This window comes from Pezoporus flaviventris, unplaced genomic scaffold, assembly GCF_033815535.1.
Source record: "Pezoporus flaviventris isolate CSIRO_AGI_PZ_B2104156 unplaced genomic scaffold, CSIRO_AGI_Pfla_v1 ptg000253l, whole genome shotgun sequence".
NCBI classification, from domain to species: domain Eukaryota; kingdom Metazoa; phylum Chordata; class Aves; order Psittaciformes; family Psittacidae; genus Pezoporus; species Pezoporus flaviventris.
Window position 1 is genome coordinate 380662 of NW_026892800.1, and position 27978 is coordinate 408639.

General features: G+C 47.1%; 1 protein-coding gene across 1 annotated transcript; it reads left to right on the top strand.

Annotated features, from left to right (window-relative positions):
- Positions 1–1054: 1054 nt before the first annotated feature.
- Positions 1055–27867, top strand: LZTR1 (leucine zipper like post translational regulator 1). Its single transcript, XM_061442834.1, has 20 exons — positions 1055–1268; positions 1346–1408; positions 1827–1883; positions 2442–2521; positions 3526–3634; positions 4473–4556; positions 5640–5697; positions 6214–6353; positions 7003–7204; positions 15636–15746; positions 16086–16178; positions 17565–17660; positions 18710–18893; positions 20317–20486; positions 21525–21681; positions 21862–21988; positions 23054–23203; positions 23362–23467; positions 24273–24353; positions 27077–27867. Exons 1-20 carry the CDS (start codon positions 1093–1095, stop codon positions 27191–27193), a joined length of 2361 nt encoding a protein of 786 aa, XP_061298818.1. The 5' UTR covers positions 1055–1092; the 3' UTR covers positions 27194–27867.
- The last annotated feature ends 111 nt before the right edge of the window (positions 27868–27978 follow it).

The following is a 27978-nucleotide window of genomic DNA, read 5'->3' on the forward strand; positions in this document are numbered from 1 at the left end:
CAAGGCTCAAACCCAGTCATCCATTCTTGGAGGTAAGTGAATGCCAAGCATGTGGAAGCACCTCGGTGTCAGTTCAGGTCTGGGGAGTCAAGGCTGGAGTAGATGGGCTGATGGGGTCCATGTGCTTCTGGTGGGGGCAACTGCTGTGTGCCTTGGTGGTGCTTTGGTGGAGTCAGATGGTGGGTTTAAACATGACAATGGAAAACGAGACTGACCTCGTACTGCTGATAATGTCCCTCATCGTGAATGGAGAAATCCAGGGATTTCTTTGCCATTGCAAGGTCCAAAACAGTAGATGAGCCAGTGTCTTGTAGAGTTCCTGTTGGAGCTTGTCAGTGTGTTGGGTAGAAACGGCTTTGATCTGCTGGCATCGATGGTGTTTGCAGGAGTGTAGCTGTGGTGAACAGGGAAAGGTTGGGAGGTAAGGTTGGAAGGGTCTTTGAGCATCCTGCTCTAGTGGAAGGTGTCCCTGCCATGGCAGGGGTTTGGAGCTGGAGGAGTTTTAAGGTCCCTTCCAACCCAAACCTGTCTGGGAGTCTGTGTCTTTTGGAGACTCACGCTTGTCCTCCTGCAGCACCAGCTCATGTGCAGCTTGTGCTCATTGATGTAACTGCTTTGCCTTTCTGCTTCCTGACTCCTCCTTCCTAACAGAACTTTGAACAAGAATTGTGTTTGCTGAAGGGCTCTCAGTTTGCTGCGAGAAACCTGACCAGTGCCAAGGTCATTGCTCAGCCTGAAACACGCTGGACTCTATGGAGATAGGTCTATGGTGTGGTTTTGAGGTGCAGTGCACCTCTTGTGCACTGTTGAGGAGTCTAATCAGGAAGGTTACTAATGCCGTCTTAGGATGTACAAGCTCCCTGCCATCTATATTAACACTGAAGCCGGGGACAGGCACAGCCTTGGTCACCCGCCACGGCCGGGACTCGAACTCACGACCCTGCGGTCCGCAGTAGCGGCTGTGTGTCCCCTCTCCCCTCCACTCCTCCCCGCCTGGCGGTGCATGCTGGGAACTGTAGTCCGCGCGGGGCCGCCGCGGTGCACGCCGGGAGCTGTAGTCCCGCGGTGTCCCCGCGGTGGCTGGGCCGCGCCATGGCGGCGGCCGGAGCCCCGGCGGGCGGCGCGGGGCGCTCCAAGGTGGCGCCGAGCGTGGACTTCGATCACAGCTGCTCCGACAGCGTCGAGTACCTCACCCTCAACTTCGGGCCCTTCGAGACCGTGCACCGGTGGCGCCGCCTCCCGCCCTGCGACGAGTTCGTGGGGGCCCGGTGAGCGGCGGGGCGGCGGGCGGGGGCGGGTGTGGGGGGTCCCGGCGGCTCCTGACCCCGCTCTCTGCCGCCCGCAGGCGCAGCAAGCACACTGTGGTGGCCTACCGGGACGCCATCTACGTGTTCGGGGGGGACAACGGGTGAGGCCACGGCGGGGCTGAGGGGAGCGGGGCTGGGGCTGAGGGGAGCGGGACTAAAGGGAGCGGGCCCGGGCCTGAGGGGAACGGGGCTGGGGCTGAGGGGAATGGGGCTGAAGGGAGCGGGGCTGAAGGGAGCGGGCCCGGGGCTGAGGGGAGCGGACCTGGGACTGAGGGGAGCGGGCTCGGGGCTGAGGGGAGCGGGGCTGGGGCTGAGGGGAGTGGGACTGAAAGGAGCGGGCCCGGGGCTGAGGGGAGCGGGCCAGAGGCTGAGGGGAGTGGGGCTGGGGCTGAGGGGAGCGGACCCGGGGCTGAGGGGAGCGGGCCCGAGGGGAGCGGAGCCGGGGCTGAGGGGAGCGGGCCCGGGGAGCGCAGGGTTGCCGTTCCCCGGCTCAGCCGCTGCTCTCGTTCCTCCGCGCAGAAAGACGATGCTGAACGACCTGCTGCGCTTCGACGTGAAGGACTGCTCCTGGTGTAGGTGCGCGGCGCCGGGCGCGACCCTCCCCGGCCCCAGGGCTGGGGGTGGCCGCTTCGTTCGTCCTCAGCACCTCGGGGACTCTCCCAGCGCATCCTGCCAGGGGCTGCGGGGCTGAGCAGGGCTCCCGCACGCAGCTCCTGCCTGCGGGGGGCGGTGGGTGTCACTGCCCGCACACCCTGCGGGGTGCTGGAAGGGTGCAGGGGCAAAGGGACTGCGGTGCTGCGGCCCCTTGGGGCAGGAAATGTGCCAGTGGGGCTTACTGTTGCCTTGTCTTTGCTCTGGCCTGTGCGGGCTCTGTCATCTCACCCCTGCCTCCTTGTGCCTCGCTCGCTGTCTCTGCCAAACAGGTTTCGGCAGTGGCGTGTTTGTACCATGCTCACAGTGCTCCGTCTGTCGTAAAACCTGGGGCAGTTTCATTAAGAGACCAAAGCCAGTGAAAACCCTCAGGAGCAGCAGGAAAAGCTTGAGCAGTTGTTTCTTCTTTGACTCTGCACAAGAGCAGTGAGTCCCTGAAGCACAATGAGGGTGTTTGATTGCTGCTGTTCTCCTGTTGTGCAGGGCTTTCACCACGGGGACCCCGCCAGCGCCGCGGTATCACCACTCGGCTGTGGTCTATGGGAGCAGCATGTTTGTGTTCGGTAAGGCAGCGGCAGGTTGCAATGGTGTCTGCTTGGGATAGTAAATGCACTGGTAGTGATGTTTAGAAGAATGAATGAGATATCACAGAATAGTTAGGGTTGGAAAGGACCTTAAGATCATCCAGTTCCAACCCCCCTGCCATGGGCAGGGACACCTCACACTAAACCATCTCACCCAAGGCTCTGTCCAACCTGGCCTTGAACACTGCCAGGGATGGAGCATTCACACCTTCCCTGGGCAACCCATTCCAGTGCCTCACCACCCTCACAGTAAAGAACTTCTTCCTTAGATCCAATCTAAACTTCCCCTGTTTCAGTTTGAACCCATCACCCCTTGTCCTGTCACTGCAGTCACTAATGAAGAGTCCCTCCCCAGCATCCCTATAGGCCCCCTTCAGGTACTGGAAGCTGCTGGATGCACGCAGCATCTCTTCTCCAGGCTGAACAGCCCCAACTTTCTCAGCCTATTTTCATACAGGAGGTGCTCCAGTCCCTGCTCATCCTCGTGGCCTCCTCTGGACTTGTTCCAACAGTTCCATGTCCTTTTTATGTTGAGGACATCAGAACTGCATACAATACTGCAAGTGAGGTCTCACAAGAGGAGAGTAGAGGGGCAGGATCACCTCCTTTGACCTCCTGGTCCCACTCCTTTTGTTGCAGCCCACAATACGGTTGGCTTTCTGGGCTGTGAGCACACAAATTTTTAGGAATATTTTTATAACATATTTTTAGGAAATGTCAAAATATCTCTGTAGCAAATCCACTGTTTTCCATGTCTAACACTGATTCCAGCTTCGGCTTGGAAACACTCCTGTTTTGTCTAAAGACTTGAAAATCATTCCCACGTTGTTTCTTTAGGGGTAGCAGTGGAGGAGGAGTCTCCCACTTGTCCATTAGCTAAATACCTCTCTTTGTGCGAACTAAACTTAAGTTTTCTTCTAATATAACAACTAGAAGTGTACGTGCTTGATTGCATTTGAGCCCAATGGAATTTTGTTGCCCAGGTGGCTACACTGGAGACATTTATTCCAATTCCAACCTGAAGAATAAAAACGATCTCTTTGAATACAAGTTTGCAACTGGGCAGTGGACTGAATGGAAGACTGAAGGGAGGTAAGGAGCTGGCATCACTGCCCCCTTCTTCAGGGGGCCTTGAGCTTAACGCAGCAGACAATGGCACAGTTGGTGCCAGTGCTGGTGTTAAGGCTGGAGGATGATTTCTGCACTACTTGCTTGATTCAAGTGTTCTGAAAATGAAGGTTTTTACATGGCCTCCATTCCAGAGGGGACTATATTGGAAATGTGACCAAAACCTATTTCGATTTAGTTGTATCAGAAACCACTTTGGAGCTTACTTTAGTTAAATCTGCTTCTCAGACTAAAGTTGGACTTCCCGGAGTGCCCTGAGATGCACACACTTGTGACGTGTGTGCACATGAGTGCTTTCAGAAGCAGATGAATGAGTTGATCTCTGTTCCTGAGATCCAGCCTTCTAAGGCAAAATCAGACCTAGCAGCATGTTACTTCTCGGAGCTGAGTTTGTGCACATTTAGACCACATCAGTAAATTCTCTTTCTGGTTGTTTTAGCAACTTTTGGCATTCTGGAGAGCAAGTCTCACTCCTGTATTCCAAACTCACATGTCCCTGTCTTTCCCCATGGTTACAAGCGTGGGTACTGCATAAATGGCCTCATACAAGCTGATGGCCTTGTGCCATCACAGTTTTGTTTCATGCTTCTTGGCTGATTTAGGAAAAGCCACAAAGATTGGGGAAGAAGTCTAAGTTTGCTCTCTTCTTGTGGGCTTTGCATCTTGGGAGCCTTCTCAATCTCACCCCTTGAAGCCGTTTTGTGTTGGGTACTTTATGCTTCATACTTGTGCATTGTAGCCCTCACCTAGATCCTTACAGCGGGTGATCTGAGAGTGTTTCAATTGCTTTCCTCAACTGCAGGTTGCCGGTTGCCAGGTCAGCTCACGGTGCAACAGTGTACAGTGACAAGCTGTGGATCTTTGCAGGATATGATGGCAACGCACGGTACGTGCTGGGATCACTGGGGTGCTTCTGTAAAGTCCTGGTCCCTCACTTTTCACCTCTGTAAACATGTTTTTGTACCCCTAGTGATTTAAGCCCTTAACTGGAGCTCTGCAAAAGCTTTGCCTGTTGTTGAGCATCACATTTTAGCACTTCACCAAATTCAAGTCCGTATGTGTTGAAAACCTAGACACCTGGTGACTCAGACTGTGGATGTGTAATGTGCCATCCTTGCCTTGGTTGTAAAGATACTAAAAGATCTTTGAAATTTGGCAAATGAGCGTTTTTCTTTATTTCTGGAGGAGGAATTGGAGAAGGATGCATGACTGTGTGGAGCTGCTCAGTTCCAGCTTAGGGAGTTCCCTTAGGACCTCGAGTAGCTGGAAGGAGGGATTGGGTGAGAGGAGCTGTCTAATTTATGTTAAATGCATCTAATCACGTTAAAAAAAATGGCTTTTTGTGGCACAGGAGCCTCAGGCAGATTAGGACAAAAGGAATCATCTGTAGTTATTGTGAGTAACTTGTCCTGGGAAAAGCATAGGTATAAAAGGTAACAGTCAGTGATGTGTCAAGTTGCTTGCTCTGTTCTCCTCTCCGCAGTGAAGGTGGGATTCAGCCACACAAATCACTGCTGTGGTCCGTGCTAGGGGTTAGTAGGGGTAGGTAGAAGGTAGCAGGGTAATAAGGGGTATTTCTGTAAATACCCCTGAATCCTGAGGAGTGAATAGGTCAAATCCTTAAGCTCCAGGCAGAATTGCTGTGTGTAACTGTAGATCACTTGTAACCAGAACACTTGTAACTTGTAACACTTGTAACACTTGTAACTGTAGAACACTTGTAACTTGTACAACACTTGTAACAGTGTGTAACTGTAGAACACTTGTAACTTGTGTGTAACTGTAGAACACTTGTAACACTCCTAACCAGAAAGGTGCTGAAGCAGGCTTGGGGTGGTGATATTAAATTAGGTATAGGAGAAAAAGATTTTAATAGTTTTTTTTTCCTGCCAGTGGAAGTAGGAGCTAAAAATTACTGTAAAAAAAAAAAAACTCTTTCTAAATCAAGCATTTTTGTATTGTAACATAGGTTAAATGATATGTGGACAATTGGCCTCCAGGATAGAGAGCTAACGTGCTGGGAAGAGGTAAGAAGCTTTAGTTGCAGTTAACACATGGGATTTCTTCTTTGGTTTTCATATGCAGTTATTTAAAAGCCCTGTGCTGGACAGCACTGTTCTCTGCAGGTTGTGTTTGTCACACAGGTGAGCAGAAACCCCTCAACATGATTGTGCTTGTGCATTTGGAAAGCCAAGTGTACATTAGCTCTGCTCTTTGTTTGGGAATGTGAATACGAGCTGGCCATGCCCCCTGGAAAAAGGGACTGCATTTCTCACTGTAACCGCTGGGAGCTTTGCTGGCTGTCAAGATGCCTGATCCTGACAGCGCTGGGGCTCTAGAAATGTGGCCTCCCATCCTTTTTATCCATGGTAAAGTTAGTCTGTGCAGAGCAACCTCAGCATTAGTTGATCACCTGGACTCAGTTGCCTGCACACGTTGCTGCCATGGCATCTGGTGAGCTGCATGGTGCTGCAGCATCCTCAGCACATGCAGTGATGCACCACAGCAATACCTTCTTCATTGTGAACTTCATTATCTTTCAGATTGAACAAAGTGGTGAAATTCCTCCTTCGTGCTGTAACTTTCCTGTGGCTGTTTGCAAAGACAAGATGTTTGTTTTCTCGGGCCAGAGTGGAGCAAAGATTACCAATAATCTCTTTCAGTTTGAGTTCAAGGAAAAGATGTAAGTGGAGACAGTTAAATCACACAAAATCCACATAATCTTTTACTACTTGAGTTGAGAAATGCACAGACTTAAGGGTATTGAGAAAGAATACTGCATCTCATGGTGAGGAAGTGGTAGTAAGGTATGGACCATGTTAATGAGATGTTGCCATTTGCCATGTGCATCAGATTGGTCATTTTCAGCAGATGAACAGAAATTCAGTAGATTCACTTTAAACAGTAAATGTGAGTCTTGGTGTATTCAGAATGGGATGCCAAATATTGCTTTCCTGGAAGTTGTCCTATGGTCTGTTCTGACAGCCTGGTTGGTCTGGTTGATGGCTGAAGTGGAACCACAACTGAAACAATAGCTGATCACCTCCAGACCTTGGCTGAAATCATGCTACTGTAATGAATAAGCAGTGCTCTATCAAAATGGGGTATGGTACTGGGTTAGCTGCTAAAGTAGATCATAGATCACGGATTCCTTGCCAAGTTGTGGTCTTTGAGCTGCTGGGATTTACATCTGGGTGAGGGAACCACGTTGGCTTTATCTCATTTTCAGTTAGAAGTTCATCAACATGGAGCTGACGGAGATCAGGATGAGCTGTTGCCCATTCTCATGCAGGTTCTGGAAGTACCGTAATGGAGCTCCTTTATCCTTACAGTTGGACCCGGATTCCTACCGAGCACTTGCTTCGAGGCTCCCCTCCTCCTCCACAACGACGATACGGCCACACGATGGTTGCCTTCGACCGGCATCTCTATGTGTTTGGTGGGGCTGCAGATAACACGCTGCCCAACGAGCTTCACTGCTACGACGTGGACTCCCAGACCTGGGAAGTTATCCAGCCCAGCCCAGACAGTGAGGTAAAACCTTCAGCTCTTGGTGTTTCCTTTTACCCTTGGCCCATTTTTTGCTGTCAGGCCAAGGATGTGTTTTTGACAAGGACGTTGACTTTTAGCTCCTTCCCACCAGTGGTTGAGCAGCTGAAATACTGTGGGCAACAGTCTTTAGAAATGGGTCAGCGTTGACACATTGAAAACTTTGCTTAGTGCTGTTTAAAGAAATCCCATCAAACACTTGTAATTGTTGAGTCAGTCATTATTTGACTGAGCCTAGTAATGAATTCACTGTGTGGACCAGTGGTTCTGTGGTTGGCTGTGTGGTGCTGTTGAAGCAGAATTCCAAAAGAGATGAGGTTTTGATTGTTCCCCTGGAATAATGCCTCTGTGTGTAATGTCTTAGAAATTCTGTAATTGCACAGAGTAGCATTTCCCTTTTAGGTCAAGTGTGAAGGGTTTGCTTATGAAGGTATGACTGTAAAATAATGATAGGCATCACAGGGAGACTCAGACATGGCTTTTTTGACCATAGTTGCATTAATAAGATATATAAATTAAAACACCTGGGTTCTTTACGTGAGCATAAGGAGGCAGTAACCACCAAGGGCCAAGTGAGCACCCCAAATGAGAAGAAGCCTGTACTAATATCTGTATCTGCTGGATTGAGAATGGTTATGTTGGCTGCATTTGTTAATTTTAATAGATTTTACCTTACCTTAAGACATGTAGAAATACTTCGGCTGATGTAACAGTGGGTTTAGTGTGTGTGATCTGTGGGAAGAAATAGTAGATGTCTGTGTGCTGTATGGAGAACTGCAGAAATGAAGGATACACCTGGAAGAGATGAGTATTGCATGAACTAGGCTGCAACCAAGTCTCAGGCACTGTGGGTGCACCGAGACAGTCCAGTATTGCCTGCATTTTGGGTAAACAGGTAGAACAACACCTAGAAACAAGTCTGGCAATGGGCCTGTTCTAGGTCCTCTTCTCTGCCCAGGTCCCTCAGCTTTGTTGATGGTGCCTTGCATGGAGGATGGGAAAATGACTTAATAAGTAGAAAAGGGAGAACTAAAGTGAAAAGGTCAGTGCTCCACAAATAAACAAGGAACTTCTATTTTGTGCTTTTAGGATGTCTTCAAACTGGATATCAAACATGCTTTCTGATCTGCACAGTTACAGTCCGTAGCTCCTCATACCTTCGCCTTGGTGCTATAATATATGTACATATTGTGTCTTACAGAGCTGTTCTCCATCTTTACTGTTAGACGATCTTCACAGTTGGGGGTTGTTCTGCTTTTCTAAGGCAGGGAGAGGAGCATCGCATCTGAGTCCATGGCTGCCTGTACAACAGTGCCAAAGCTTCCTGAGGTGCTTGGTTTCCTTTATATGGGGCTAGAAGAGGATTTAAAGATAATTTAAATACATTTTTTTCATTGCCCTCAAGTTTTCCTGTAGAACTCCTTGGCTTTCTGAAGAAGGTTGGAACAGCATCAAATACCAGCAGGCAGAAAGAGGGAAAATACTCCATCTTGCCCAGTTGCTCCCCAGCAGATGGACAGACAGAGGTGTACACACAGCACCCGTGGTTTGTGCTACAGTAGAGGAGTGCTCTGCAGGGAATGACAGAGGAGCTGGAGGCCTGGGAGGGGATTGCACATCCATTTGTGGACACAGCCCCACAGAATCAGAAGAGATGTTTAGAAACAGCCACTGCCTCATAGAAGGTGCCACAGGAGAAGGAAGAGAATTCTTCTTCCTTGCAGCGCTTTAAGAGGGTCTGGGACAGTTACGCTGTCCATGAATCCACGTGGATTCCCACCATCTCACAGTGCAGGCTCTAGTGAGCAGCCTTTCAAAGAGCAATATGAATTTCTGACTTTCAGAGCTCTTTAGTTGTCTTTTAATAAGCAAAAAGGGAGGTGAATGCCTTGGTAACCTTCTCTGGCTTACTGTGAGCTACAGTTCTGGAGTTTTTCACATGGATTACAGTGACGTGGTTTGTGGGCAGCTAAGAAAGATTAAAAGGACTTACTCATCCCACTGTGGATGAGTCTGCCACAGTCTCCCTGTGCAGAGATCAGTTACACCCGCTGAGTTATCCTCAGGCAAAAGAAGCATGTTATTATGTGAACAAACCCCTGAATTCCTGCAGTGAGGTCCCTAACAAGATCTGCTGTCAAATGCGGTGAGTTTAGCTGTCAGGGTCTCATGTTCTGCCAGGATTTCACAGTCCAAAGAGAAGACTGATGTTTCTAAGCAATAGGTAGTGCTGAGACTTGCATCCTTTTCAGCAAGTCTTTTGCCCAGCCTTCAGGATCTCCATACCAGTGATGAGTTCAGGTTGTGCAGAGAGGTACAGCTTGGAAATGGTGGAGTTGGTGAAAACCTGGTTATCAGAGTCAAGGTTGTTACACAGTGATTTCTGTTTGTCAGCTCTCCCTTCATCTCCTTCCTGAGGGATGTTCATTACGTGCTTTTACAGAGTTCTCCCACAGAGAAAGCAGAATGTGCACTTATGTGGATGATAGCAGAAGGGATACACTTATGTAGCTCGCTCACCAGTAAGAAACTAGAAGAAAGCAGCGTTAGGATGACTCATGTTAAGTGGGTATAAAGTTGGATAACTGGAAGATAGGAAATGTGGGTTTGAACGAGGAGGAGTTACTCTGCTTAAGCAGTTTAGAGACTGGTTCTTGTCATTGCACCACTAGAAACTTTTGTCAATGACCTTGAAAGAAAAGAGCAAGTCTCGGCTTTCCCCTGCTGCCTGCTCATTGCCCAGAGTTTTGCCAATTCATGATTAAAGTAACAGTCCACTCAGAGTGATGATTCTTTAGTTGGGCAGAAACAGTATGTATTTCATGGGTATGTAAAGCAGAATAGCTGAGAACAGGGTGTGTGGTCTATGCTTAATAGTTTCCCTTCACAGTACCCCTGGAAACAATGACTTAAAACCTTTAGTCATTGTGGGTAGCTGAGACAAGCTCCCTGTAGTGTAAAATGGCTCAAAGTGCTGCCGATATTCTTGGCTCCAGAAGCCAACAGGGTGTAGTATCATTTAGTAACATAACTGTTACCCCCATGTTTATTAGGTAGATCTTCCTGACCCGTGTCTTACCATGTTGTATTCACAAATCAGGGTTATTCAGAGAAGAAATCTCTGAATGATTGGAGAAACCCAGTGGCCAGCAGTGAAACGGAGTCTCTGGGCAGCAGAGCCTGTTTCGTCTATTGGTAAAGGATAAAGTAAGGTCCAGCAGCTTCAAGATGAAACTAGAAATACTCCAGACTGAAAAAGAAAAGGAAATGAAAGTTCACAGATTGTGAGGAACGGGGGTGATGATTCCTTGGGATGTTTTCTCAGAGCCTTTGGGTAGATTTTTCACTGTGTCTAAACCAGATTTGATATTTCCTAGAAAGAAAGTTTTCCTACCAGAAAGGCTCCATTTCAGAGTTATTCCAGGATCTCTTGTAGACTGGTTTATGCAGGAAGTCAGATTAAGATCCCAAAAGTACTACTATGGGAATTTGATTTTGGAAAACACACCATGGTGCCACAAGGAAGCAACTGCTAGTCACGTGGTTTTTGTCCTCTGTTGTTAGTTTTCAGTATATGTTCTTCTGAGACACATCCATTGGATTTGGCCATACTTGCTCTTTAAACTGCCTAATTCTCTCTAATAAATTGTACATTAACACTACTATTTCAATCTCCAGCTGATAGATTGAAATTGTGTTAAAGGAAAGAGTGTTTACTGTTATTACAGCTGTAAGTTAGTTACAGGTTGGCTCCTGTTCTGACCTTTGCAGTTATAACAGCGCATGTTTGAATGTCATTGTCAAAGAATCAACTTCCCAGGCTGTGTTCTCCAGTGAGTATTAAATGGAAAAATCTCATCCTCAGTGTAGAGCAGAGTATCAAACGATGCCCACTGTCCCATCCCTTAGTACTGACCCTAACCAGAACTGCAAAATCCCCAGAAAGGCTGATACTGCAACAAGCTTTTGTTGTATGACTTTGCTCTTGTATCTCGTGATTTATCCTGTTTTGTAGGTTTCTGCATCATGGTCTTCAACTTTCTATCCTCTGCCATGATCCATGGCAATCCCTGTTCTGTGTTCACTGCTTCACATGAGGAGGTGGTGCTTACTGAGGTGATCCTTTGCTTTACACTGTTGGCTTGCTGACACTAGTGCAGAGTTGAAGATTCCATGAGAGGTTCGAAGAATCTCTACCACTGGAAGTCTTTAAGAACAGCCTCGATGAACCCCTCTCAGGAATGAAATAGGTATTGTTGGCCCTGGTTGGGGCAGAGGAATGGAAATAGCCTTTGGCCAGGTCCTTTCCAGGTGTCTGTGATAGATTTTTAATTCCCTTTCTTCGTGTATGGGAAATAAGAGGGGAAAAGGAAAGGCTGAATTTCCACGTTAGACATAAATTTCCATCATAACAAGAGCTGAGCTGGGCCTCCACACCTGGAGTATGTTAACAAACAGGAGGAAGTCTTAGGATCACAACAGCAGGAGGTTGGAAGGGACTTCAGAGGTTTTGAGTCTAACCTCGTGCTCAGAGCAGGGGCAGGACTTGGCAGAACGTCATGAGGTGCCCATCAGCCCATGTTTCCAGCCTAGGTAAGCCCTTTCGAGCAGCAGCCTCCAGCATGTCAGCTACTCCAGACAGTCAGCTCTGATTGTCTGAAAAGCAGATAGATTTTCTGCACCCAGTGTGTGAAAACATTTAAGTCCTTAAACCTCCTTGAACTTAAAGACTATCCAAAGCTCTGTCTGCCCATCTGTTAAGAGAGTTTCATGCTGTTGCCTGGTATGATAGCGTAGAAGCATCTCTTGAGTATAAACAGCTACCAGAAGTGACATATCATTTGAACCTGTTGTAGCTTATGGTTTTCTTCGAGTTCCAGAGGAAGAATAGATTCTTTTTTCATAGACCCACAGCCTGGGTTGTGGTGGGAGGGAGCTTAAAGCTCATCCAGCTCCAACCCCTGGCATGGGCAGGGACCCCTTCCACTAGAGCAGCTTGCTCCAAGGCCCTCTGTCCAGCCTGGCCTTGAGCACTGCCAGGGATGGGGCAGCCACAGCTTCTCTGGGCACCTTGTGCCAGTGTTTTTACCTTCTAGTTTATGTTGGTTCACCACATTGGTTTGTTGATGGCTTTAGGTATTTTTATGTCATTTTGGCTTAGAGTTTTTAGTGATGTTGGAAGCCAGGGAGGCTCATCGATGTTCCTAGATGTGAAAGCGATCTGGGCACATCTTTACTGCCTTTGAAGTACAACAATCAGCTTCCTTAATACATATCTGAGTGTGAGGAGAGGTAAAATTTACACAATTACCAATTTATTCTGTAAATATAAGAAGGGTACTAAGAAGCTGAGAGAATGACTGCCGTGGATTTGGTTTTACCTGTTTCCTAGTATTGCACATAGTGCTGAATTTTCAGTCTGAAGAAGCACTGAAAACAAGTTGGAAATGCTTTGAGGGCTGAGTAGGAGGCAGAAGACACCCACTGAAACAGCACGAGTTGAAAACAACACACAGTGTCTTGTACGCAGTGCCTGCCCTGACACCGTGTGTAACCTGTCAGCCATAGCAAAGGTTTTACTGCATCACCTTCCTCATGCATTGTCAGCCTTGACACAGAGAGCAGGTTGTCGGAGACCATCAGTCAAGCCATGAGGTGGGAAGCTGGTCTCCAGCTGTGGGAATAGCTGAGCATCCTGCATCCTGGCCATCTCTGTTCAGCATCTGCGTTCTTCCCACCTGCCAGAAACAAGCCCCTCAGCTTCTCTTGAAGAACTAAGGGCACAAGAGGGCAGAAAAGAAGCAATTAGTGCATAAGATTTTAATTGCTGTATACCTCAGTTATTGCACAAACTGTAAGAGAACTACACAACTGATATGTTGGATTGCTCAATCACAGTGGTATTTGGTTTAGATTTCAGCATAACAGCAATTAAACATCCACCTACAGCAGACTCTGAGGTAAATAAAGAAACACTTGGAAGTGAAGGCTTCAAAAATGCAAATTCAATTTATTCCAGAAGGGAGAAGTGAATTCCAGCTTTGCAAATGCTTTTCCTCCTCCACTCTTTTCTTCTCTCCTTGAAATGTATCTGGAGCTGTTTCAGATTGAACTGCAATCTAAGAATCATTTAAGCCTTGACTGTACACATGCGAGTTCCAAATTGCACATAGAAAACTAGTATTGACCCCTGACTGGAAACTGTTCTTTTCATTTCATTTTACTTTTACGTTGATTCAACTTCATTTATTAAGGACTCCAAGTGAAGCTGAATGTATTCCTGGGAAGGTCAGTGACAGGGTTTGCACAGGTTGAACTAAGTTTATTTTAAGGTATGTGGACTCAGCCCCAGAGGTCGTGCTCCGGGCTGTAATCTCAACTATTTGAATGATTGCTGGTGCTCTGACACAGAAGCAGCAACACTTAATGCACAGCTTTGTAAGTCAAACCAGAACCCTGATGAGCATCACAGGACAAACTCGGTCTGTGCTGTCTAGACAGGATACGGAGTGAGTCTGAGCATGAGAAATGCAAAATGATACAAAACCTCTTCTGAAATACTTTGATTTTGAAGGTGATGGCTCGAAGCAAGGCAGCAGTGTGGGAGGGTGAACTAAAAGGGAAGCAGAGGTGACTGGTGAGATCTGCTTTGGAAAGCAAAGGCTCCGGCTTGAAAAGACCCTTGAATAATGACAAACCAGGTGGCTGTGTTTGGTTTCCAGCAGAATAGTTCTTCTTTGGGTTTTTTTTGGCTGGAGAGTTAGTTGTGAAAAGGTTATGTATAATACAGCTGATATCAGCCCTTCTGGTGGTGTGGAAAGACATCTCTGGATTGGATGGGGCTTGGAGCAACCTGGTCTAATGGAAGTTGTCCCTGCCCATGGCAGGGGTTGGAACTGGATGAGCTCTAACATCCCTTCCCACCTAAGCAATTTTTATGATTCTATGATCTCATTCTCTTTTGGAGAGCCACAGAACAGGAATGTAATAGATCAATATGATTCCATAATCTTCCTATTACAGTATTTATTAGCACCAACTTTAAAGTTTCTTTGCTAAAGTATCCATGAGGTTTTGCTGGAGACAGAAGGTTTCTTGTTTATCCAGGGGAATCTGGATGGCTTGTTCAACAGGCCTTTGAGGTGACCCCATCTGTGGTTTGTACATCTGAGGGAGAAAAGCAAGCAGGGGGGTTGTGTCCTGGAAAGCTGTAGTCTGAAGAAAAGGGAAACTCATGGAAAATCTGGTGAGTAACGAGCTAAATGAGGCCGTTGTGTGATGCTGTGGTGAAAGGGGTAAGTCAGTGGTAATGAGAAATGCCAGTCAGCATGGCTTCCTGGAAAATGTGGCTCTGCAGATAAACATAATCTTGTTTCGTGTCTGAGCTTACTCTAGTGGTGTCTCTAAATATGTACAAGAAGAGAAGATTTCTTATACCAGAGGGCTTTTGATTTCGTAGGCAGAGATTTAATGAGATTTTGCTGCCTGGAGGACAAAACAAGCCTGATCAAACTGGGCAGGGGGGAAGGTAGTTCCTATCACCACTCGACGACTTGATGTAAGATATCTCAGTGAGATGGGCTAATGTGATCAGCTACCTTTGCGTAACCTCAGAAGACACAGGTAAAAACAATGAGGTCTGTCCCGTGCAGGAGGGTCACAGCAGCTTCAACTCGCAGTGGCTCCTTCCTGCTTCAGAAGTCACCCCGTTTTACAGTTCCAAGGTGAAGTGTGTGTTGCACGGAATGGTGTGATCCCTCAGCCCTATAAATAGCTGGGGCTTCCTGCAGCGTGGGGTGGCTTTATGCTCTGTGGACCTGGCGTGATGGAGACAGGATTGACTCTGTGGTGCCAGCTCTGGAAACGCCTCCAACGCCGGGCTCTGTGCATGACTTGGCACTGCTGGAGGGCCTTGGCCAGATGGGTGAGCCGCTGCGGGCAAGGGGAGTGCTTACAGGCCTCCAATTGAGCGTCCTGCTGAGTTAGATGATCATTCACTGTTCGAGCTCTCGACAGCATTTGGAATAAGCTCTGGGTTTCACAGTGATTTACAGAATCTCTTTATTTCTAGAATTGGGGTGTATTTTTCTATGTAAAACTCAGTGTTGAGTCTGAATTTGATGTATTTTGTAACTACAGTTACGTGGATGGTCCTGTGTATGTACCATTCCGATTACAAGGTGCCATGAATAGGTGTCTTTAAATGTGAGTGTAAGTATGTTCCAGGTACACTAGGAAACAATCCTAAAGGATAATACATGTTGATCTTAGGATGCAGGCATTTGTGTCACTTTGGTCTACTTTGATTTTCCCTTCTCACTATTGATCTGTTGCAGGTTCTTTTTTTTTTTGTGTGGGGAAAAAAAAAGAGGCTTTTATTTATTCCCTCCCCTGTTTTGTCCTCTTCTTTCCCCAGTTACCCAGTGGGAGACTCTTCCACGCAGCAGCTGTTATCTCGGATGCTATGTACATCTTTGGTGGCACGGTGGACAATAACATCAGGAGTGGAGAGATGTACAGGTTCCAGGTAATCACTGCCAGGTCACTGCTCAACCTGCTCAACCATCCACACCAGTTCTGTGGGACTCCTCTGCCTCCAGACGTGGCAGTTTCTGGTTTGGCTCCTGCAGACAGCCTTCACAGTTCAGACAAGACCCAGTTCTTCCATCTTGCCTTGTGTTATCTTTCATTACCCTCCCCATAGAGCAAGCCCTTGCAGGTGTTTGGGTTGCTTGTTGTTTTCTACTTTATATACTACCTTGAGGTTGAGTTAATCAGGAAATCCATTGATCATATGTGTAACAGTGCTTTTGGGCAGGGCCATGTGAAATGAATTCTGTCTTCTGTGGGGCTTTATTTTTCCCAGTTTTCCTGTTACCCTAAATGCACTCTCCATGAAGACTACGGAAGGCTGTGGGAAAACAGACAGTTCAGTGACCTGGAGTTTGTTCTGGGAGAGGTGAGTAGATTTTACTGCAGAGGTGCCAGTGGGGGTTTCTGGTGTGTATATTGTGTCCTGGGGAAAGGCAGATTGTAGAGAGGGGGGGGGCAGAACCCCTGGGAGTGAAGTTTGAAGAGCAGTGGCACTGGTAAAGTTGCTGTCTCTGCTTTAGTAAATTACACTGATCCAGATAACTTCCTAAAGCTGCAAATGAGAAGCTTTTCAACTGAGAAGATCCGTGGATCGCTGGGAGGTAACCCCAGTTTGTCACAGCACAGTATCATAGGATCATAGAATAGTTTGGGTTGGAAAAGACCTTAAGATCATCCAGTTCCAACCCCCCTGCCATGGGCAGGGACACCTCACACTAAACCATCTCACCCAAGGCTCTGTCCAACCTGGCCTTGAACACCGCCAGGGATGGAGCATTCACACCTTCCCTGGGCAACCCATTCCAGTGCCTCAGCACCCTCACAGGAAAGAACTTCTTCCTTAGATCCAACCTAAACTTCCCCTGTTTCAGTTTGAACCCATCACCCCTTGTCCTGTCACTGCAGTCACTAATGAAGAGTCCCTCCCCAGCATCCTTGTAGCTCCCTTCAGACACTGGAAGCTGCTCTGAGGTCTCCACGCAGCTTCTCTTCTCCAGGCTGAACAGCTCCAACTTTCTCAGCCTGTCTTCATACAGGAGCTGCTCCAGCCCCTGCTCATCCTCGTGGCCTCCTCTGGACTTGTTCCAACAGTTCCATGTCCTTTTTATGTTGAGGACACCAGAACTGCACACAATGCTCCAGGTGAGGTCTCACAAGAACAGAGCAGAGGGGCAGGATCACCTCCTTCGACCTCCTGGTCACACTCCTCTTGATGCAGCCCAGGACACGGTTGCTTTCTGGGCTGCAGGCGCACACTGAAGCCAGCTCATGTTAAGTTTCTCATCGACCAAATATATATATATAGTATATAGAGTTGTAATGTGAAAATGGTACTAATGACCTCTGTACTCAGTTGAGGTCCCAGCTGTTCCTTGGAAGGAGCAGTCAGTGCTTTGCAGATCATTTCAAGAGCAGTTTTAATGACTAAAGTAAAATAGAAAATGAAACCAAACCTCAGATGCAACAATAAGAGCAATATCTGTGACACTGAGCCTATGTATCAGCTTCCACTTAGTGAACATAACAGAGACTCTTTCCAAATGGTGTTTGCCATTAGGCTTTAAGGAAAGCGGGTGTTGGATTTCATCTATATGTGCAGAGCAAATGCAAGGCTGCCTTAGATTCTAACTTCAACTAAATGTATGGTAACCTGGAGCTCAGCCCAGCCTTCCACGACTTCCACCATCTGCCACCACCACTGTGGGATTTGGGTCTAGAAGTTCAATGTGTTTCCTTCCTTTGCCTGTGACAGAAGGAGGAACGAGTCCGAGGGCACACTGCAATTGTTACAGCTCGCTGCAAGTGGCTGAAGAAGAAGATCATGCAGGCAAGGGAGAGGCTGAAACAGGTGAGTCTTAGAGAGAATAGGTCTCATGGCAGGGGATGCTTATTCTGCCCCATTTTGGAAATCAGGTTGTCAGGAAACACAAGTAGTATCTGCTGAGACAGCTGTGGCACCAGAGCGGAGCCTGATGCTGAGGTGCCCTGGAGCAAGGGAAGGAAAGAGGATAATTGGCATTAACAGGCTGCAGGATGTGTATCAGGCCGGGTGAGGAGCATAACATGGAGGAGCCACAGTTAATCCGGTTATCTGGATTTGGCACTATGGTTCTTGGGAGCTCTCGTAGCTGTCAGCTTCTGATCTTGTGGAGTATCCCTGGGGATACCCCTGCCTCTAGGGAGGGCAGGAGCTGCGCGTCCTCGGGGGTGGCCTGCAAGATCAGACAGATCAGTGGGAAGGCAGCTTCAAGGTTTGGAGCTGGCTCTGTTCCCTTTACCTTAGCATTTCCTGACTTCTTCCAGAGTGGAAGGTCTGGTGTCTGCGTTCCTTACAGCTTTTTAACAGCAAATATCTGAGTGCTCTTGAGGAACTGGTAGCACATAACCTGCAGTAAGACGTACAGGTGCCTCATTGCCCCTTAGTTAATTGCTTTGCCCCCCCAAGCCCTCCGTCTTAACTGGATAAGGCTGGAGGGAAAGGTCATCAAAGTGGAACTTGGAAGTAATAACGTGGCTTACAACATGTCTGTGCAGCACTTTGAGCTCTGACTTTGCAAAGCAGGGGTCTGTGGAACCTGCTCCTCCATCTTTCTTCTCCAAGGAGAAACGCTGTTCCTGCTGAGGGCAGAAAGATGAATTCATTCCTCCCTTTTTCTGAGGTCCTGCTTTTGAGCCTTATGCAGGAGCTCACATTTGTTCTGATCCATGTTTGTCGCTGGATATGGAACGGTAAGTCTAAGGCATGAATTCCTTGTCTTCGTGTGGATAATCTTGAAGATAATGAGATCTTGGATCTTGAAGAATGCAGTCATGAGAAGGATCTTTCCTGTGGTTTGACAGTAACGTGTGTGAGCTGACACAGCCTTGTTGCCATGTTTGTTTATTCCATCTCATTAGAAATCAAAGCAAGACATTGAAGACGAGGGACATGCGACTTGCCAGAGGGATGGGATTGGTGGGAATGTCAAGTTGTGCCGCCTGCAGCCGCTGCTGGAGGTGCCCATCCGAGAGGCTGAGGCGCAGCCCTTCGAGGTGCTCATGCAGTTCCTGTATACAGATAAAATCAAGTACCCTCGCAAAGGTAGGACAGAGGGTTAGGAACCTGCCACAGCTGGGCAGGAAACAGTTATTTTGACCCAGAGTAGGATCAAGCATTTGCACATGATCAATAAACCACAAACTAAAACCAAAGGCATTCTGCTGTTCTGCACATGCAGAACACTGCAAGGACCATGGATCCTTTGTTGGCCTGTTCCTTTTTTCTGGCGTTGTTTTGATCCACTGCAAACTGAGCCCACACAGCAAAGCAAAGAAGTGAGGATTTATCATCTTTTCAAAGCGCCAATCCAAAAGAACGCCTCAAGAAAGGAAAAATCAATTTGATGCATTCACTGAAGATCCCCTGGTTATAAACACTTGCAGGCTGGGAGGTAATAGCCAGAGATCTCTCAGCTCCCACGCAGCAAATCTAATGGCCATGCTTTGAGTGATGAGGTGTGTCTGGCTGTGGGATTCAGAGTGGATACCCAGGGGGGACCTGCAGCTGGAAGGGCTGGGGAAGCTGTAGCCATGTGGCACAATAAGGTAAAGCAAGGTCCATCTATCCTAGCGCTGAAAGGTTTGCTTGAGCTTCAGTCCATAATCTTTCCTTTCTATAAAAGGTAATTCCCAGGGAAAGAATGGTATGTATGCAGTTGCTCCAAGGCTTTCCATGCAAGCCAGCCTGTCTTGAGAGCAAGCCTCATTAATGGCAATGAGAGAAGCTTCTCATTGGTGTCTGCTGACATTGCCAGATCCCGCTCTCAGCCAGTTCACTGATCCCTTAGGATCAGACCAAGGACATACTGAGCTCTTCCCTTTGTTACAGGCTTCTCAGGAAGCCTGCTACCCTTCCCCCAGCCCATCAAACACCCCTCTGCTTGGATCCTCCAATGGCCTTGTCCTGACCATTTGTATTCCTAGTTGCTCGTCTCAGTTCAGAGAGCAGCACCTTGGGGATCTGTCCAGAGGCTGAGCTAATAGAATTGGGCATGCTTATCAAATGGGATTTTCCAATTAGACACAAGGAAGGCATGTGACAAGCAAGAAGGCTTTTCTCTATCAAAAAGTAGTTACAGCAGATGGCCACAGATCTCCTGTGAGGAAATCAAAGGCTGTGGAGGATTATTCCTTGAGTTGGTGTCCCAGTAGTCCCATTGCAGTCGCCTGCACGGGTCCCCACTGCCCCTCTCTTACTTCAGCCCTTTCTTCTAGACCAGCCTCAGGTCTGGGCGTGCGCAAAGCACCTTCATAAGGGCCTGTCAGAATGAGGGAACTGATTGCTAATACTGCATCCAAACCCAGGGGCTGTTAGCAGCTGAGCACTTTGGAACACAGGGCTGCTGGCTTTGGAGCTTGTCAGTGGCTTTAGAGACTTCCCTTTCTTTTTGGGGTTTTAAAAAATCATAATCCAGATTGTCAAGATAAATTGAGCTCTGCAGCATTTTTCTCTCTTGTCATTTCAGGCCATGTGCAGGATGTGTTACTTATTATGGATGTTTACAAACTAGCTTTAAACTTCAAGCTCTCTCGACTGGAACAGCTCTGCCTCCAATACATTGAAGCATCCGTGGATCTGCAGAACGTGCTCATTGTGTGTGAAAATGCCAACAAGCTCCAGCTGGATCAGCTAAAGGTGATCCCAGTTTGCATACAGAGGAACTGATAAGGAAGTTTAACAAATAGAATTTATGTAATAAATGTTTTGCAAAAGCTGTTGGCTTTTGCAAATTCAATTCTTTCCAATAATTGTAGTTGCTTGAGTGTATGTTAGGGTGGGCTGGCCTGCTGTTGCTCACCAATATTAGGTAGGTTTTTTCACTAAGTGATATTTGTGCATATCTGCCCTGCAGGGATTTCAGGATGTATTTCAGGATGTAGAGGGCAGAGTGACTTTGCCTCTTCATCAATTCACTCTCCCTGCAGCAGGATGGAACGAGTGCGTTTTCTGTTCCCACTGTTCTATACAGATGCTGCAGACAAGCTCTTTCACCTGGGTGTGATCTAAATTCTGTTTTCATGGCTTTGATCTGAAAAGCACTCTACTGAAAACCAAAATGTGTCTGCAGTTCTCTGTGCAGTGGGTCAAGGGCTTTGCTGAAAGTCAGGGTAGGGTAGATACCTCCAGGCTGCTTTGCTGTGACAGCAGGTTTGTCATACAGGAGCCTACAAGACTCTTCCAGACTGTTGCAGCCTTCACAGAGAGAGTTAAGGCAAAATCCACGCAAGGAAATCCTGCACATTGTATTCTTAATGGAGAGTGTTGAGACCTCGTCAATCTTCTAATTAACTTCTGGTTTCTATTGTATAAAGAATTATTATGAGATAGCAACTAATCTTAGTTGGCTCCATGAGGTTTCCAGCATCTCCTGAGACTCCTGTTTCGGAGCAGCTAGATGAGGGGCAATGAATCTTTTCCTTGTTATTATTTCTTAGTCAGGTTTTTCTAGATGCTTAAAGTTGTCCTGAATTTCCTGTTCAAGTAGGAGCTGAAATGGTCCCTTAGGTCACTGAGGAGGTCACTGCTTGATAGCTCCAGCTGCAGGACCCATGTGGAGGGTCGTAAGAAAACGATGGTTGTTCACACGTGTGACATGTATGTGATGCTGTGGGATGCCTTCAGAGGGTAAACCATCAATCTGTTATTAATACTGGATTGGTGTTTTTTTTTAAGGAACATTGCCTGAACTTTGTGGTGAAGGAATCCCATTTTAACCAGGTAATAATGATGAAGGAGTTTGAGCATCTTTCTTCATCCCTCATAGTGGAGATTGTACGAAGAAAGCAGCAGCCTCCTGTTCGAACGCATTCCGATCAGCCGCTTGACATCGGTAACCTTCCTGCTTTTTAACCTAATTATTTGTGCTGGTTTTGCATTGCTAATGGTTTGCTTAGTCTAGGAAACAAAGGAAAGAGGGGCCGGAGCTATGGCTTTGCCATGTATTAGTTTGATAGTACCTGCTCATCTGCAACTATCACATCCTTAACTATCTCATTACGGTAACTTTCAGGAACATCTTTAATTCAGGACATGAAGGCTTACCTGGAAGGAGCTGGGACTGAGTTCTGTGATATCATCCTTCTCTTGGATGGCCACCCACGGCCAGCACATAAAGCCATCCTGGCTGCCCGCTCCAGGTGAGGCTGTGTAAAGTGCAGTGCTGTGCAGTCTGTGGGGCAGCTACCTCTTTTAGAAGACAGGGAGGAACTTTGTATTCACATAAAGCGTAAGACACGTCTTTGCTCAGTAACTGTAATAAGCCTTTAAGCGTCAGTGGTTAAATGGTTCGGGTTTTTTCAATTTGATACCCAGCAGGGAAGGACTGGAGGAAATTAAAACTGGAGAGGTTCTCTAGAGGATGTGTAAGAAGCTGCAGTGCAAGACAAAGAATCTGTACAGTCACAGGGAAGGAAAGAGGTGGTTCAGTGAAGTGGAAAGCACCAAATGTCCACTGAGGTCAGAAGGAGTCTTTTGATGGTGGACATCCATTTTGCATCACCTGAAGTTTGAATCTCTTTCTCCCTTGCTGGTATTTAAGACTGGGTATGAACAAGCACAGCAAAAAATGGTGCATAACAGAGACTAGATTGTGCCTGTACTTTGTTGAGGAGGCAAGTTCACCTTTCTGATGGTGGGGACTGTTCTCCCTCCTCAGTATGGCAGTGAAGGGAATCTGTGCTTTGCTTGTGTGTTCTGTGTACCTGCACCTTTACGTTCTGGAAAACATGAAGTGTTCACATAAAACATGAAGTGTTCACATGCTGTTTCAAATCCTGTCACAATTTTTGTCTAGTCCCAGAAATAATATTCAGTATTAGTTACCGTGGTATTTTACTAGAAGCATTTCACAGCTCTTAAAACACCCCTGCATGATTAGGAGCCTGCAGATACCAAGGAAATTCATAATGCTTTAAGCTCTCTACTGGGTCTTATGCAAATTGGACAAAAATCAAAGCACTATGTGTCCTAATTTTCAAGAAACAGGCAAATTTTGGGTAGTGCTGATGGAAATCAGGGGGATTATATTTGGAGTTCTCTCACAGGCAGACATATAAAACCAATCATTTAGCAGTGGTTTTGCCCAGGTTGTCACCTGAATTTGCTTCTTTGGAAGCTGCAGTGCTTAACAGCAGCCTCTGAACAATACTGGGTTAAACAATCTGTCTGCAGAATGTGTACATCAGTTTTACTTCCTTTTCCAGTTACTTTGAAGCCATGTTCCGTTCCTTCATGCCAGAAGATGGGCAAGTGAATATTTCTATAGGTGAAATGGTTCCCAGCAAGCAAGCATTTGAATCAATGCTTCGATACATTTATTATGGAGAAGTAAACATGCCTCCTGAAGACTCCCTGTATCCTTCTATCTAAAGGAATTGAAGGATCTGCCTAACGTGCACGTACAGCAGCTCGCTTTCCTTGCCAGGCAGAGCCTGGGAAGATTGCAGCTCAAGGATGCATTTTAACGTCTGCCACGGTTGCTTTACAGTTGTTTCCTTAATGAGATGAATAGCTACCTCTTTGCTGCACCTTACTATTACGGCTTCTCCAACAACAGACTGCAAGCCTATTGTAAGCAGAACCTAGAAATGAATGTCACAGTGGAGAACGTACTACAGGTAATTGTCCCCAAGCAGCCTTCATTAGTCGTTTGAATTAGATACAGGGAAGGGTCTGGTCAGCTGGGTACCCCTAGTGCCAGGTTCACTGAGTCACCTCCAAACTCACATCCACTGAGACTGCAAAACCCTTCTAATGCCAGTGGTCCTGCATGGCCACTGTAGGAGCACAGGCTCAGGTGGTTTTGTTTCCTTATCTGCTTTTTGTGTCACCGGTGCTCCTGGGCTGAAGTGTTTAGTAGATAGTGCTCAACTGGCCAACAGGATGTTCCTCATCCCCCCATTGTAGACCAGTGTTTCTAAGGGTCTTTTTAAGAGGTACCATGTGCACTGCACTCAACTCCAAACCCTTTTTTTTTGGCAGACATTTGTACCAGGGCAAATGGTGATGTGCAGGTGACATTAATCTTGTTTTATCAGTAAATGCTAAGAGGATCTGGCAATGAAGTTTAAGCTAACGAAGAATATTCTGTGATAAGAAAGCCTACAATGCCATCTACTAGGTAGGCAGCCCGAACCCTCTGCAACACAAGCAGAATCAATTCCAGCATTAACTGCTTTTGGCTCTTGCCAGTCTCACCAGGCACTTCAGGGAACCTGGCTCTGAAACAGATCTGCAGTTTCCTACTGATTATCTCCTGGAGACTCAATGCATTTAAATCCAAGACTTTAGTTTTCAATAGTTCAGAAAACTGGAGATGTTTCCCTAGCTCAGAGGAATTGCCTCATCTGAGTCAGAGCAGTGTTTGTGCACTGTACCTCTGAGCTATGCAGAAGGAAGATCACATCATTGCTTTTGCTCTAGATTTTAGAGGCAGCTGACAAGACCCAGGCGCTGGACATGAAGAGGCACTGCCTGCACATCATCGTTCACCAGTTCACCAAGGTTGGTTGCATCTTTTCTGGGGCTTTTGAGAGCTGCTGTCCTCTGTCACTGCGTTGGTTAAAGACACATTAATATAGGAATCCATTTCACTCTCTCTCATGTGAGACAGCTGAGAGCTGGCTGAGTGTTGCCGATACTCCCTGACAAGTCTGCCAGGCATAGTTTAAACACCAAAAATAAATGAAGGACTAGAACAGCAGGGTCTGGAAATGTGAAGACCTTCCAGAACAGAAGTTACCCACAACTGCTTCCATTTCCACTTGTTCCGGCTGTTGATTTTGTGCCATGCCACTGTTGGGTTCTCATGTGTATAGCAAGATAAGTTTGTGATATATTGAGGGCACAAATCTCTCTTTCACTGGCAGTCATGAATGTGCTGTTCATATTTCTCTTGAATTATTCTCTGTCATAGATATTCCACTCTCATGTGCCCAGAAGGCAAATTACCATGTCCTGGCTGGGCTTTCTGTAGTTTCCATGTTCTGATACGTGGGATGATGCATTAGTGATAGGAAAGGTCAAGAGCCTGATGTGCTGATATTCCTGTCCTCACTTGAGAGAATAAGGGTATTATCATTTAGTTGTTCTTGTGAGATATGATCCCTTCATGGGAGTTCCCCAGAGTGTCACCAGTTCATGGCACAATGTATCAGCAGTGTTGAAATCGGCTGATAAATCACAGGAACTGGGATTTCTGGATGCTATGCACTTACTGATAGTAATTCCCAAGTTAATATTCAGGTAGCTTGCTCTTTTTTGTGTATCTAAACTCACAATCCTCCACCGCTGCCCATGGGGAAGGAGAGCACTGCTCAGTCCAGTCTGTATCTGAAGATGCATAGGGAGCTATTAAGCCTCTTTATGAAATGCCTAAGTTGCCCAAGTGCAAGGCATTTTACATCCAGAAATAGCTGAAAGTGCATAAAAAGCTTTGAGAGTGGAGCCAGCATCCAGGAATCGCACTCCCAGTGGAGGGTCCTAGCATGAGGTTACAGCCCCTGCCTTCATCTGGTGGATTTTCTTCTGGCCTCATGACTCCTGCAGAGGGGCCCAGCTTCAGCAGGGGATGGAGAATGGTCCCACTGTGAGTTACAGGCAGTTGGGGCATCTCCTGGGGCTACAGTCCCTGAGAGCTGAGCTCTCATGGTCTCAGCTTCCTGTGGAGGCCCCAGGAAGACAAACAGGTTGGCACAAATCTCAGCAGAACGTGCTGGGGGGAAGCGAACGTTGCGCCATCGCAGAGATGGGAGCTAAAGGGCGTTCCTCGATTGTGTTCCACTCACCAGAGTATGTGGAAATGTTTTCTATTTAAACTGTTGCCTGCTAGAAGAGTTTTGCTCAGACTGTGGCTGGAAGCCTGTCAAGCAGATGTGCATGAAGAAACCTTCATTATGCAATGTTTTTCTTTGCCTTGAGAGGCTTCAGTGTGTGAGTTTTGGCCCTGTGCTGGCTGCCTCTGTGTGTGGCTGGGCTCCTTGGCAAGCTGCAGGCTCTGAAGGGGGATCTGTTCTAGCTGTGCCAGCCCAGCAGGTCATGGAGGCTTGGACAGGCTGGGTGGATGGCCCTTGGCATCTCCTGTTCTTCCAGCTTGGTTAACGCTGTTCTCAATGCCGACTGTCAAGGAGTTTCCCCCCCCAGTAAGAACATTAATGGCAGAGCTGTGCCCAGAGGTTTGCTGCTTTGGGCAACGTGGGTTTAGGCTCCTGTGTGTCGGTATTGTGCAAAATGCCCAATAAAACTGGTGTTCTGAAGTGTTTGTACTGACACCCTGATCTGTTCCTCCACAGTGCATGCCTCAGTGCTTCCCACCCATGTTAAGGGGGTCCCTTTCCCTCCCAGTCATCACAGACCTTTACTTTGGGGATATTATTACTTCAAGCACGTGTCCTGAGCTCTTCCTGAAAGCATCTCAGCCATTTCCTTCCTGGGCTTCAAAAGATGCTTAGGACATCTTTATTCTTTATCACAGTCAAGCTTAGAGTGAGGAGATCAGTGAGTACTGGTTGGGCAAGTACTCAGGCTTTTAGGCAGAGTCTGCCTTCAAGGCTGGGCATGTATGTTAATAAATCTAGAAAGAGGGATTCCTGGCTCATTACTGTGAGGTTGTGGAGAAGAAAGGAATGTGTAGAGCTCCTTTTTGGTAACAGCTGAGCTTCTGAAGAGTCTTCAGAGCATAAAGCTTGTAGATTCTCGTATATCTGATGCGGTGAAGGTTTGTGTTGGCAGGTACTCCAGTGACCTGCCTTGACTGCAGGAGGAAAGCCAGCACCACCAGCGTGGACACTAAGCACAGCCTCTCCATAGGAGCAGACAGGGTGAAGAGATCAGGTCCTAAGTCACGTTCTCAGTAGAAACACACAGACTTCAAAGTTCACGGCTGTGCTGGTGCCCAGCTTTGCTTTCAGGAGTGCTTAGCTGGCATCCATTAGCAGGAGAGTTGTCACTATAAACAGTAATTACCCTCCTTTCCCAGAGAGGCAGTGCTGGGGTCAGCGTTTCTGCTGTTCTCCATCCCATGCCCTCCATGCAGCAGCCTGAAACTGGGTTCCAAGTGCAGGAAGTCATGAGCGGAGCGCAGGGCTGCGATTTCATGCCGTATGTGCCCAGGCTCTACCTGCTTCACATGGGGTGGCTGGGGTGAACTGCTGCGACATCAGCTGCCATTTGGGGAGGGCTTTAATTCCTTTCTGTTGTTTTCTGTTCTGTTTTTCTTTTCCTTGAAGGTCTCCAAGTTGCCAAATCTCCGCTCCCTGAGTCAGCTCCTCCTTCTTGACATCATAGAGTCGTTAGCTAACCACATATCAGACAAGCAGTGCGCGGAGCTGGGCTCAGACATTTGACACGCTTTGGTAATCGAGCTTCTCCCTTGTTCCTCAAACAAACTAGCACTTTATGGCTGGCTCCCTCTTCTACCATTCCATACCGAGCTGCTCACAGTGTCTACGCAGTACAGCAGGCTCCCGAGGAGCATGGACAGCTGACGTGCTCTCCTGTGGATTTGCTTGGTTTGTACCTTTGTGGCGAAGGGTTTGGTCTCTCTTACGCAAATGTCAAATTGAAACCATTGCAGGAATTAATTTATTCCATGTGGTTTGGGGAGTAACTAAGTTCAGAATCAGGCCCATTATTACTTTTATACTGTAAAAGAAAGCAGTCGTGAGGAAGGGCGGCGTTAATACTTGGAAACACAGGATTTCAAGGCTATTTAAAGAACTTCAGCTGACACAGGGGAAGTCACATAAAACTGGAAGCAGTGTGTGGTGCTCACAGGGAGGCTGTGACTGTTGGAGCAGGATGGAGGGACTTGTCAGAGCCTCTCCATGGTGTGGATTAAAAGATAAACCCTTCTGCAGCTGCCTCCACTGGTGGGCTGCAGGAGGGCCAGGCCTTGCTCTGCAGCAGCTCACACTAGAAGATTACAGTGGTCCATCCTGCACACCAAATCCATTAATCCTGTCTCAGTAAGCCTTTCTAAATCAATTTATTAATAAAGAGTTAACATCTTCCCCTGGCATTTCGTGATTGACTTGGCTTTCATTTTGGAAAAAAAAGAAGCAAAAAGAGCTCTGAGCTTGATGAAGGTCACTTTGTTAAAAATAACTGTGCTACATCTCGTCACTGATTT

What these genes read in the sequence shown, in the direction of transcription:
- LZTR1 (XM_061442834.1), top strand. Translation starts at nt 1,093, where the DNA reads ATGGCGGCGGCCGGAGCCCCGGCGGGCGGCGCGGGGCGCTCCAAGGTG. An exon ending in CAAGGGAGAGGCTGAAACAG is followed by an intron (nt 17,661 to 18,709) that starts GTGAGTCTTAGA and finishes CCATCTCATTAG; the next exon opens with AAATCAAAGCAAGACATTGA. An exon ending in ATGCCTCCTGAAGACTCCCT is followed by an intron (nt 23,204 to 23,361) that starts GTATCCTTCTAT and finishes TGAGATGAATAG; the next exon opens with CTACCTCTTTGCTGCACCTT.